Genomic DNA, 14,197 nt, shown 5'->3' with positions numbered 1-14,197 from the left:
TTACTAAGTGAGTTGGGAAGCAATAAGAGCACCAGGGAGGGCTTGGAGCAGAGAAGCAACAAGACCTAGTTACATTATAACAAGATCACACTGCTACTATGTTGATAACAGATTACAGAAAGGCAATGGTGGAAGCGGGGAAACTGCTACAATCCCATAGAGAGAAGAGGGCTGGGTTCTGGGTAAATTTTCAAGGTGCACTGAATAGGACTTGCTGACAAACTGAATTTGGGGCATAAGAAAAAAAGATGATGTCAAAGGTTTTGACTAGAAAATAAGGAATAGCCATTATCTAAGATCAGAAAGACTGAAAGTGAAGTAGGTTTGAGGGAAGAACCAGAGCAGAGTTTTACAGCGAAGTTCTAGAAGCTTATTAGATATCCAATTTATAAGGTAAAAGTATGAAGTCTAGGAAAGAAAGTCTAAGCAGGAGATAAAAATCTTGAAGCCATCAGCAAATAAAAAACATTTAAGCCATGAGAATGGATGAGATAACTGAGGCAATAAATATAAATGAAAAGAAGCCCAAGAACTGGTCCTTCAGGGCCAACCAGCATTTAGCAGTTGGGGCAATAAGGAAAAATGAGCAAAGGAGGAGGAATGGACAGTGAAGGAGAAAATCCCAGAGAATACAGACTCCCAAAACCAAAGTAAAGAAAGTTTTCACAAAGAGGTGGGAATGAGCAAAAACAAATCATTAACATGTTTAAGAAATGCAGTTGGGTTAAACAGCAAAGCCGGCAGGGTCACAAACATGCTCAAATTTACACCTATAATAAAAATTTACACACACACACACACACACACACGATTATCTACCACCAACATGTTTCTTGTTCTTACTTTGTCATTCTTCACATCAGTATTTTAATTAAGCAGCAAAAAAATGGTCACATTCAGAATCAAATTACCACGAAAAGTCTATTAAACAAGCTAAAAGAAATAAGAACAGGCTATGTTTCAATAAAGAATTTAAAGTGGAAAAAAGCAAGGAACAGATCTAGAATGCATAGGATCAAATTTATTGACTCCTACATGATTTTCACATACAAAGCTGAGGTACTAAACAAAATTAATTTTTCATTTGTCTCAGGCAAAGTGAAAGTTTTCTAATATTTCCTTCATAAAATTATGAGTGAAAGGTAAAGATGTATGTCAAACAACTACAAATTAAAAAAAAAAGAAAAACTCCAAAACTAATACATGCTTCAAAAAAAAACTACTATACTACGAAAATTAAAATTTACCTCAAATTCATGGTGGTTCCAGGAGATCACATTAGCACTACCAAGCTCTCTATCAATATTAAATGCTCTCATTTCAGATTCAAGACTATCTCTCAATTCTTCTCGTGTTTTGAAATTCCAAATTAAGTTTGACCTGGCATGGTCCTGACCAAACCTAGATATACATGTAATCAGAAAATAGTGGGAAGCAATAAACAGTTTTAAAAATCTATAAATCTCCCCTACTACAACTTATAATAAGTAACAAAACAGTGGAACTTTAGCAAGCATAGAAAGAAAATAAAATCTACTGTGTAAAGTAAGTATAGTAAAAGGTTAATGGTAGAATTTTAGTCACAGGTATATAGGTGCTCATTGTAAAATTCTTTCACCTTTTCTGTATATTTAAAAGTTTTCATTATAAAATGGGGGAAAAAATGAAGCCAAACTATAAGACAAATCTGTGTGGATTTTAAAACAAGGAACTGATATTTCAATTTTAATATTTATTGCTAATATAAATTCCAGTCAGAAAAGAATTATAAACAGATATCAAATTACATATTGGGGATAAGAATTTCTGGATAATTGAGTATGAAATGTGTGGGATGAGCAACATTCTAGATTAGAACCTTACAAACTACCCAAGAAAAAATACTGCTAAACTGTCAAGCTCTGATTGATATTTTCAAAATACCTTCCTTTTATTCATGAAATTATTTAACTATCATAATAAATTTGAATTCAAGTCTAAACTGGGGTGGGTGGGCTTTATACCCATTCACTTTCAAACTGCAATCCTTCTAAAAAGTCTGATGCCAGAATTCCAAGGGAATTCTAGGGAGGACAACACAACTGAGAGATTCCAGAGGAAGAAAACCAAGGCATATTCTTAAGGCTGTATTATATATATACTACACTTTTAAAGTACTGTGGGAAGTTCCCAAAGCACATATTTTCCCTTATTAACCAAGGTATAATCAATAGGTCAGCTTCCAGACTGAGTATTGTGGGTTATCTCAAAAAAGTTTTTGCAAACTCCCCAAAATGTTCCAAAGTCCTTCTATGTGTGTATGACTGTGTGTGGGGGGAGGGTGTTGAGGTGGAGGGTGCTGGGGAGGTGGTGGGAGCAGTAGATGGGGAGGAAGGGTTACCATATTAGAAAGGCTGGAAAAGTATATCAGGTCAGCTAACTTGGATACCCATTTCCCACAAGGCTCCTTATGGTTTCATCATCCAGCTCTTTAAAGACTCTATTTCCAACAAGGCTGAAAGAAGTTATAATACAGTTGTTTCTAAGCCATGATAAAGTGCTTTAAAGTAACCATCTCTAAGCCTTTAATAAAATGCTAAAAGTACCTTTGGCTCGTCAGACTACCAACACTCTATAAAAGGGCTTAATTTTATGAAAGCATCACTAATCATACCAATCTTAACAGTTATAATTCTTGACCCTGAGAGCATAAAAATACCTGTAGCATAAAGCACTAGATTCAGGCAAAAACAAAAAAACAACTGTCCAAAAATTAAATTTGGCAACACCAAATTTAATTAATTGGAAGAGAGGCCTAAAGTTTACCTATAATAGAAGAGATCCCAGTTTGCTTCTATTTTTATTCTCTGTCTTCTCTTTCGAAGAACTACTGGCTTTTGATTTATATTCTGGAAAAGAAAAAAACTTCATAGTGCTCAATCTGGAGCTACCAAACAAGCTCAGTCAGAATATCATCACTTTGTAAGTGATGAGAAACATTTCCTTCATCAAATTTTGGCAGAGATAAAATTAATGAAACAAAATCTATAAAATATGAATACAGAATATTAGGTTATATCACAATATAATACTTTGCCAGCATATATTTCTATAGTGTAGCTGAAATATTTTCCATGTAGCCTAAAGTTATTGTTTTAAATCCAAATTTTGTTAAAGTTTACAGTGATGACTAATAAAATTTGTAACAGTCAAAAAGAGGTGACTTATTTTAAACATTTACATGCAGTTAATACAAAAATCATGGCAAAACAATAAACACAAAAGATTATAGGTTATTAAATTGCTACCAAAGCCAAGAGGAGCAAGTATAAATTGAAATAGCTAATGCACAAGAAATAAGTATCTACAGACACATGTGAAGTGAGACTTTAATTTACTAGACAAAGAATATCAAAGACAACTCCACATGCAGGCAGTTTAATGCATTTCACACATGTAGCAGGGACTTAAACTCACCATATTGTTTCTGTCCTGAATTTAATTGTAAAAAAGGAAAAAAAATTTAAATGAAATAAAAATAAGAGAGTGAGCCTACATCTGCTATGCTATCTCTATTATACAAATTCCACAAGGATGTCACCAGTATAAATCATCTTTAAGACAGAAAAAGGCCCACCTGCTTCTCTGAATTCTATGACTCAAATTTTAGGCAGTCATAAACCCATTTGAGAATTCAAAGAAAGCTATGGTCCTATTCCAGAGAAAGACACATACATAAGGTTTACAAATGGAGGGGAAGATTTCAAAGATTTCTTGGAAGTCTATATATGGACTGGAGGTTAAGAATCTTTGCTCCGAGTAAAACGTGTAGATATTTCAGTCATGAAAATTCTAATCCTCAATGTGACAGAAGCAAAAAGTAGGAAGTATTTATAGATTAAAACATGAAAGTCTGTAACTTCATTAAGGAAGTGGCAAATCATATAAAATAAAGCAAGAAAACAGACTAGGTATCACAGAAAGAAAAAAGGTAAAGTAAATTTTAAAAAGTAAATGCTGTTTGAAATGTAAAACATTGATTAATTAAGGAAATATTCCCTACAAATTTTAATTCTGTACACTATCATGAAAACTAATGCTAGGTGACTTGAACAAAGTATATAAATAGTTCATATTTTTAGTTTTAATGACAAACCCTTCCTTAAAACCTCTAATCAAGTACTACTTTCTTCAATTTCCTCTGCCTTCAAGACAAAAAGCTGGGAGTCTAGAGTTATGAAAATGTAAACACTATACAGAAAAAGGACAACCAGCTCTCCATAAACTAAGCTGACTGATTTAGAGACTTAGGTTAAAAGCTCTAACTGGCTAAACAAATCCATAAACTGAAAATAACATAAATTAAAAAAAGCAATTTTATACATTAGCCAAAGGTTATTATTAATCCAACAAAGAACATTAGCTACAAATGGAACTGATTCCCTAAACATTCTGATTATATAAGAAATGCAGTTCATTTTAAGACTAAACAGTTAATCTAGACAATGGTTAATTTTCAGACTTTAGCTAAAGCACAGGTTCATTAATTAGATATTTTGGTGTTAATATTTCTACGAATAAAATAGTCACAAAGATTATTCACTGTTTCATAAAGAAATTAATGTTGAAAACAGTATCCTGGCAGAAATAATTGCTCAGCACTTTAGATAACACCTCATGTAAATGAAACCAACAGACCAATAAAACATTATTGATATTAAAAATACATTGTTTTCCCTCTGAATTTTTTATCTTTAAATAACAGATGCTATCCACATTTCTAGCTAAAATAGCTCTGTGTTCAAGTGTATGCTGGATAAATGTTATATATGAAATCTGATGCCAAAAACTTATTTTCAGTATAATTATACCCAACAGCTTGAAACAATTGTTATTTCAGAAATGGGTTTAACTTCCTGAAGCCAAAAGCTTATAATTTTTAACAACTGTGAAAATCATTCATTTCATATCTACAGACTTTCAATTTTCAAATGCTATAGCAATATTATCATGACAAGACATGCACTGTCTTTTATTATAGGTGCTTTTATTATTGACTTCCTTGTACATCAAAGCAACCCCAAAGGACAGAGAAGGGAGGTACTGTTAATTCTGATTTTATGAAAGAGGAAAGTGAAATTCTGAAAACCCGTAACTTGCCATATGGGTTAGTAGTAAGCGACAGAACCAGGCTCAGATGTAGGTTAACCAATTCAAAGTTCAGTATTCTCTTTACTATCCTAGACCTCTGAAAGCCTGTTTAATGATTCTTTATAGTGCATATGTCACTCGTACAAATTAGCATTAATTCATTATGCTCAACTTCTAAAGAACTCAATTTTGGTATCAATTTCAGATAGATACACAAGACAACAATAATATTTCTGTTCTGTTGCACCTGATGCCTTATGTCTAGATATTCTGGAAATTCAAAAGAAACATGTTTGTTTCAGAAAGTTACTTATATTACTTTCCTTGAATAAGAAAATAGCTACCATAAATAAAGAGATGGTTAAAGGCAAAGAATATAAGTGTGGTCAACAAAAACTGAGATCAAGTCAACTTTTACATGAAACCTTAAATCATTCTTAACCACTGCACATTCCATCCTAGATAGAAGGATGAATATTACTGGAATTAGGTTCTGTAGCACATACTACATGCTGAAAAATGAGACTAAAACTGTTTCAGATCTGATTTTGATTTGAGGAGCTAATAATACTGAAATTTAAGTACATATAGTAAATTTAATTTTAACAATGTGAATCTTATTTTCAAAATACTTGTCTAGCTAGCTCTCAATAAAAAAGCTAAACAAGAAGGGCAACTTTGTCTAGCTACAAAACAAAGTTCAGAGAAGGAAGGAAAAAGATACATATGAATTTAAAAGTCTGGAAACTGGAAGTTATGGGAAGAAACTTATATAAGAAAGAGTGGAATTTTATATTAACTAACTAAAATCCTAACCACTGACTCAGAAAACTATGAATTAAGAAAAATTTATATAAAAATATAATCAGAATTAAGTGACATTTCTTCAAGTGTTCGGTCAAAAGTATCTGTACCATTTTTGTGAACAGCAACAACTGAAGTAATGTAGGATATATGGAAGTGCTAGAAATTCGGAAGAAGACTTTATTTTTACCTCTTTTTGTGCAATGCCCATTCTATCCCTCCAATGCATTAACACAAGATCCACTTTTTCTTTGGCAAATTTTTCAACTTCTTTAGCAGCTTTACCAGCTAGTCTTTGCCACTCTGGAACTTTATTAAATTTTCCATACTGATCCTATAAAATAACGTTGAATTCCATTACAGTCCTATAATTTCAAATTTATTTTAAAAATCTAATTAAAGCCAAGTTGCACTATTTTACATGATTAAATGAATACTGAAAAAAAATAGTGAAAGAACAAGGTGAAAATTTCTACAACAAATTATACATTTTGTCCAAGAAATCTTAAACTTTTCTACCTAGTTTTCAAGATGAATCCTTTTAGAGGGATGGCAAGATATAAGTGGGAGATGGGTGCAGACAGAAGTGGGATGAAGACAGGAAAAGAACACATATAAGACATTATTATAATAGCATATCTTGAAAGATGTTAAGTAATTTTCTCAAAGATAGCCCAACATTAATAATTAAGATAGCTCTGTAAAGAAAAAAAGCCCTACATAAATTATTTTTTTCAGTAACGTTTATCACCAACATTATCACCTTCACCAACATTTATCAATTACATATTATGTGCAAAATATCATCTTATACATTTGAAATTAAAAAAAAAAAAATCCATTCGTGAATGTACCAATATGCTGAGTTAGAGAAAAAAAATACAAGATTACTATTATTCATAAAATTAGATTGTGGTGATAACTGCATAAATGTAATGATTATAGAATTGGACACTAAAAACAGGTTAAAATTTGGGGGATGTAAATTTACCTTAATAAAGCTGTTAATAATAATAATTTAAAAAGAACACTACTATTTAACATGTGTTTCAGAAAAAAGTACTCTTTCATCCCAAAAAGATACTCAGGGCAAGCATATTTACCATTGCTATTTTCACATTATCTCTAACATGCATCCGATCAGCATCCTTCTCAGGAACTGGATCTGAGCTGTCCAAGTAAGCTAGCAAGCCTGGTGGCTAAAAACAACAATCAAAAACAAGTTATAAAGTCCATTTTCAAAACAACTGCACACACACACAAAAAAAACCTAGCCTTCAAAACCCAAATAAATTAATACTATGATTTAGCTATTAAGCATAGCATTTATTATATGACAACTCCTTTGATAAGTATCTTTTACATTAAAAACAAACAGATAAACTAAAAAAACCCTTAACAGTATAAACAACTTATCAATGAAGTATTATTGGGCAAGAATATATACATTTCTCTAGTTATTCAACTGACTTACCAAAATGCGTTTCAACAAGTTTGTTGCAGTTACATTATCAGCTGTCCAGAGTCCCACTAAATGTCTACTCAGCTGTCTGAAAAAAGCAGACGTTGAGAAAGGTTTGCTTCTTTATCTCAGGTAGAACAAAAAGGAATTTTTAAGAACAAAATATAAGAAATAAGACTACAGTAAAACAAAAAAAAGAACAAAAAAACATTCTATCACTCTGTAATAACCTATATGGGAAAAGAATCTAAAAGAGTGGATATATGTATAACTGATTCACTTTGCTGTACACCTGAATCTAACACAACACTGTAAATCAACTATACTCCAATAAAAAGTTTTAAAAATCATTCTGATGTTAAATACTAAAAATTAATATTTTAATTTGGAGAGATGTATGAGATAGTTAATTCAAATACTACTAACGTTTTAGTATTTTCTCCAAACTAAAATGCTTCCTTGATGAACTCACTAATTTTCAATGGACCTGAACATCAAGAAGTAGGTTCTTACCACTTTTAAAGATAGGGAAACAATTAGACTTGATAATATAATTAAGTTTGTATAACAAATCCTGCTATAGTGACCAGAGCATTCTGGAATTCTTTGGAATTCTGAACATGAGCAAAAGTCAACTATGTTCTAATATATACTTTTTGACAAGGTTAGAGATAGAAAATATTTTCAGTTTTGGAGTCTGAACAAAGACTTAAAGCATTTTTGAGCTAAAAGCACATTTCGGTTCAAAGTGAAAATCTAAGATTATTGAAGCTATGACTTAGTCGTTTATTAATCTTAATCCCCATGATGATATCTGCTACACAAACTGGAAGCTCCTCACAAACAGGGTATATATTTTATTCACCACAGACCATTCTGTGCTTTGATAAGGATTCAACTGCCATTTGCAATAAGAATGAGCATGAAACCTGTGAGGGGAATAACCAAATAACCATCTACAGGCTTATGTATTTATATGTTATATTCCCAGAAGAAAAAAGTTCAATAGGAAAACCCAAATTGTGCTTTGTTCTGACACACACAAACACACACACACACACAAAACTACTAAAACTGTTCACTCTTATGCCTATTTGTAAGCTAACATATTGAAGTAATGACACTTGTAATTTCCTTCACTGGCATTTGGTAGGTATCATATCAATGATTCCCAAAAAGGTTTTAATTAGGGATAAGAGATAACATTTTATAGCAGCAATTTGTAAAAGATAAAGCAATGCAAATGAAATGTAGTATTTCTATTATAATTTGACAGCTTTTCAATATTGTGATTGATCACAGTAGGGAACGCAATTGATTATAATAAAAAGGAACACAAGAAGTAAAGGGCTAACATGAAGGGGTTTAATACAATTAGACATCAAATAGTTTCTAGTGTAATGAAAGAAGGTGCTTAGCATTGCTAATAAGGCAGCAGACCAAGGAAATAACCTTCCTTTTATATTTTTTATCCTCACAAGCAACACAGAAGACTACTTTTGTGACTAACATTTACAAGTAAGGGATGCAGATAGCTTCTTATAATAGTATAAACAGCAGAAAACTATTGGCAGGGCAGCATACTACAACATCCAATAACCTAACATAGGTGATAAAAAAATGAAATTTATATTTCCATAACAAAGTAAGCCTAAGTCAGCAATTTGTTATTTCAAAAGGCCAAAAAGAACATGATTAAAACATTTATTATATATATATTTTTAACTAATATGAGTCATGAGTAATAATATGGTATGCTAAGGATATAGGAAAGGATCACATGTCAGGAATTATAAAGAAAATTAAAAGGGCTGGAATTCATATAGCCTGGAGTAAACAGATTTATGTGTTTCCTCATATTTGAAGGATTATTACTTTAAAAAAAAGACTTGCCAAAGGGAAAACTGTTTAACTACAAGAGATTTAGGATAGGCTTAGATTAGGCTGGTTAGATATTAAAGTTTTCTTTATTCTTAGAGTAACTAACTGACCAAAATTATTTGAAAATTGACTAGGTGGGTCATCTACATGCAAGATGGTCAGGAAGAAATAAAAGGAGTAAAACCCTGGGGACATGTGGCTCTAGTTCCATAAGCTACTAGGCACTCTTTTCCATGTTCCAGTCCCATGACTATGGGTATAGAGCCTGATGAGCAGAGAGTGGGGGGAAAAAAAGCAGTTTTATTTTTTTCCTCCCAAGTTATGCACGGATAGGGACAATGATCATTTAGGTAAAATCCTTCCATAAGGAAAGGAAAAGAACTAGGTGAATCAAAAGAAAATGAAACATTTGTGTAATTCAAAGACTTATTCTGTTTGTTTTACATAATATCTGAACCCCTTCTCTAAACAGCAAGTTAACTTATAGCAAATTAAATTTAACCTACCTATTTGTAAGCATCCTTTGATCTGAGCTTATTGTGAACATCGCAGTATGCAAATGTCGAGGTAAGGCACCTTCACTTAGGGCAAGCTCCTGCATTTTTGTAGCAATTTCTTTGTCACCTTCCTTTGGAAAAAGGGTAAGATGATCCCTAAAGCAACAATCTAAAGCAAGCTATCCTGATTTTGTAAAACTAATTTTACATCTCTAGATAAAATTATTCAGTATACAATATAATAAAAATTAAAAATGCCACTTCAATTATCCAAAAATAACATAAGCAAATAGTAGTATAAGTCACTTAAAAAATATTATTTGCCTTTGGAATGAGGTTTAAATGTTCCCAGATGAATTTATCTTATGAATTATACTTTGCTTAATATTAAAAGTAGGTTCATTCCCTTAGTATATATAATATCAGCCAATGAAGGGGAGAGGTGACTCACAGAAATCAGCAATTCCTACCAAAGACATCTGCAAACCTGGTTTGCTTTTGTTATTAAAGATATATTCATTTTCATGGTGAATACAATTCTTTATCTTTTTTAAAGAATGATGTGATGTTGAGGTAGTTCTTTCTATTCTGATGTCACTCTGCTTATTTAGACCCACTTTGACAAAAGGGTAGGACAGATAGAACTATTAATCAAAGGTAATCATAGAATTATGAATTTAGCAAGCAGTGTGATATTTAAGACAACCTGTCAAAAAGTAAAAATGCTCACGTTATTGAAAAAAAGTACAAGTAAATAGAATAACTGGATATGCAGGAAGTATATAAATATACACAGTATGAATACGTACATATATCATTTTGACACAAATGAACATGTAGTATGTATATAAAATATACATAGTATGTATATGTACATATATAATTTTGAACATGGTCTAAGAGGAAATTTACCAAAATACTAATAGCAGTTGTCTCTGGATGGTAAAAATACAGGTGATTTATTTCTTTCTTGTTTTTTTCTGAACAACCCAATGTTTCTTAAAAGATCATATACTGCTTTCGCAATCAGAAAACAATAATTTAAGATACCTGCCAGGATTTCAGCGTAAATAAATAAAGCCTTCCTTACACAGACACTGGCTATAGTCACTGGCTACGAATCTGATATATGTGGCTTGCACTGAAGTCAAAGTTGGTTTTTTGGTTATACCTGCCACTCATCAAATATTTCTGAATGAATGGCAATATATTAGTGGATCAAGGTCAGGAAGATACTTTTGTATGGTCTCACGGTCCTAACTGTCCTTGGTTACTTCAAGCTCTGTAAGCAAGAGATGTGGTACTTACTTTGGAAGCTAATATTGAGCATAGAACCCATTAGCTGGAGGGGGAAAATTAGCCTTTAGCTGCACGTATACACTAAAAATGCAAATAAACCTTGATGTTCCAATCAATCTAATGTCTATAATTTTTTTAATAGCTGCTTATGAGTATACTAATTCTGTGCTTATTATTTAGCTACTTGTTATATTTATGAGCTATAATGGCAGAATTCTTTGATAAAAGAAGCAAACACTCTTACATTTTAACCAAATTATTACTAAGACAACAGAAGAATACAAGAATTCAAAAGCCATTAGACTGATATTGTAAATATCCAGTATGTAAGTTCACATTCATAGCCCCATCTCATCTTCCAGAAAACATATAAGGCTAAAGCAACTATCCTGGAGAAGCAACAGCTCATGTCCACCAATAGTATGTCCTGATCTCTAGAGCTTAATTACATATGCAGGTTAACATGAGGAACTTTTTGTTACCATACTTATTTGATACTACTTGGCTACAAACTAACTCCATTAACAGATTTCCATATAAACTCAGTACCTAAAGTTTCAATACCATCACCACCACCATTCCCAAAAAAAGAGGAAGAGAGAAAAAATGCTAACTTTTCTTTTAAAGTAAACCAAACAAATAATGGAGGACCAGAAAGATTCATTTGCTCTAAATCCACTTAAGAACTTTAAATTCTTAGTTTATTATTGAGGACTGTTTCTGCAACTAGTTTAAAACTAATCTAAGGATTTAAAATTACTTTTCTTACCCAGAAAAACTGCATATTTTCCATAAAAGACTGAAAGGTAATTTTGTCAGCCCAAGTTAAAATAGCCAATCAACATTCAAGTAAGTTTAACATTTCAAAATTGTTCTCTCACCTCTATTATTGCCTTCATAACCAATCCAGCTCCCTTTATAATTGCCATGGAAGGATGCTTCAAAATAGGGAGAGAAAAGTATCATAGAATAAAAGAATCTTATCCCAACATATTTAGCTGTTGCTCTTAAGAGGGATACACAATTTTATGCAAGGTATAAAAGCCATAAAATTAGTAAAGGCTACATCTCAAAGTCAGTTCACAGTTTCGTTTAAAAATGTTAGGTATTCTTACAATATAGCTTCACACATACTTAAAACAAAGAGTTTATAGTAGTAGAAAACAGCTGGCACTTATTTGAATACATATTCTACTTACTGGAATGATATCAATAACTATGGTATTAAAATAATAGAAATCAACATTTATAATATAAACATAAAATATAAATATCATATACACACATGTACATAATAAATATTATGGTATTATATGAAATAAATATTTTCAATTGCTTACGAACAGCCCTGCTAAAGCTCATCTTATTATTTGGAAATTTTGTAGGGAACTACAAAAAACTACAAAAGGGAACTTTGGGTCTACCACAGAAAAAAATGAGTTTTTCATTACTTCTAAGATGGAAAAGTTGGGCAACAGTGTCAAATAGTGGTCAAAGGCTATCAACAGAGCTCTATGTGAAACACAATGAAATTCATGGAATTAAATGTCCTAAAATGATAATGTACTTAGGCTATATTTATTTATATTACCACCGAAGCATACATGTACTATCTTAAAAACAAACTGACCCAAAAAGTTCTTCTCTTAGATTAGTTGTGATCTGATAAAAGTATAAGCTCTCACCTGAAAGAGTTTAAAAAGTGTTCTTCCATTGGATGCTACCATCTCCAAGAGCATATCAAACTGCTGCCCTTCTGTTGTCTCACTATATGGAGCACAGAGGGCAAAAGTAAGGAAGTCCAAGAGTGAACTAATAACTAGGGCACCAGTCCCATGATCCTGAAACAAAGTAACATATTGCCTTGGCTTAGTACAGAGAGCTTCACTTAAAACATAGCAGTAATGGGTTTCTTCCTGTTATTCTATATGTTAGAAGTAAACATTTAATCTCCCTACATGAGTTTCAAAGTACTCTTAACTTGAGTACTACTGGAAGCAATACTTGTTTTACTAATGTATCAAATCCACAGTGCTTACCATATCTCAAAGGGAAAATAATTAAAATTCTGTCAAATTTCTAGAGAACCAAGACTCCTCAAACATATATAACTAAGGTTAATGTGTATTTGTATAATAAGCAATCTTTGACAACACTTGCAAAACTCTGGCAATTTATTCATATTCCTTCTAGATGTTATATACTGCCTATCTCCAAAACTGTTACTAATGACTGAGGAACAAAGATTTGGCTTAGTTTTTTTTTAAGCAACTTATTTCATAATGACATTTTTAAAGAGAGAGAAAAAAAGCAAAAATCTGTGATATAACTGTAAAAATTTAAAGGCTTTGCAACTTATCCTTTCCAGATAAATGGATATAGTCCTAAAACAGATTATTTTATTATTAATGTCCAAGCTAAACCAATACTGACCAAAAGTTGAGGGCCACAGTTTAAAAACAAAACAAAAAACTGTCCATGCTGTACTTACACAATACCTTTCAATATGTATGGTATCTCTCATTAAGACAAATTTAATTATAACTTACCACATGGGAATTAAATTTCTCCAGTAAGTTTTCCAGAAACTTCTTTGAAGAGAGAAGAGAAGCTTTGTTTAGCTGTTCTTGTCTTAAGTCATAGTCATCATGCATGGGCTATTGATTAAAAACAGTGATAATTCATAAGCAGTGGCATCACACAAAAGTCATTTATAAAGAGTACTCATTGAACACTGAAAGAACTAAAAACCATAGCCTTTAAAATTTAAGGCAGAAAGGAATCTCGTGATAAGAGGGCAGAAGTGATCATTTCTCCTGGGTCTGATGAGACTTCGTGGATGATCTGCCTAACAAGTAACTGTAGATAGTACTGCACAAGGTAATTTTGAGAGAAAAAGTCACAGATCTCCTTCTTAAAAAGCAAATGACATCCATTCTTCCTCCCCCAATTTTGTAATATAAATTTGAAATGATAAAACTTAGCATTTAAAAGTAAGTACTGAGCAGCTCCCTCGCTGCGATCTATTGAAAGTCAGCCCTCGACACAAGGGTTTGTAAAAAAAAAAAAAAAAAAAGTAAGTACTAAAATTAGCAGTAAATACTTCCTGTCTCAAGATGAGCAT

General features: G+C 31.9%; 1 protein-coding gene across 2 annotated transcripts in view; it reads right to left on the bottom strand.

Annotated features, from left to right (window-relative positions):
* Positions 1-14,197, bottom strand: part of DNAJC13 (DnaJ heat shock protein family (Hsp40) member C13) — a 123,033-nt gene that overhangs the window by 66,506 nt on the left and 42,330 nt on the right. The window contains exons 13-22 of one of the 2 annotated variants that reach the window (XM_065877075.1): positions 13,623-13,730; positions 12,759-12,914; positions 11,955-12,011; positions 9,784-9,905; positions 7,409-7,484; positions 7,038-7,133; positions 6,125-6,268; positions 3,457-3,471; positions 2,806-2,888; positions 1,248-1,401 (exon numbers count right to left, since the gene is read on the bottom strand). In XM_065877075.1, the coding sequence (XP_065733147.1) occupies positions 1,248-1,401; positions 2,806-2,888; positions 3,457-3,471; positions 6,125-6,268; positions 7,038-7,133; positions 7,409-7,484; positions 9,784-9,905; positions 11,955-12,011; positions 12,759-12,914; positions 13,623-13,730 (1,011 nt within the window). The remainder of the gene's footprint in view (positions 1-1,247; positions 1,402-2,805; positions 2,889-3,456; positions 3,472-6,124; positions 6,269-7,037; positions 7,134-7,408; positions 7,485-9,783; positions 9,906-11,954; positions 12,012-12,758; positions 12,915-13,622; positions 13,731-14,197) is intronic. The other variant, XM_065877076.1, reaches the window with a different exon arrangement.

This window comes from Phocoena phocoena, chromosome 4, assembly GCF_963924675.1.
Source record: "Phocoena phocoena chromosome 4, mPhoPho1.1, whole genome shotgun sequence".
Lineage (NCBI taxonomy): Eukaryota > Metazoa > Chordata > Mammalia > Artiodactyla > Phocoenidae > Phocoena > Phocoena phocoena.
This window is presented reverse-complemented; position numbering and strand designations above follow the sequence as displayed.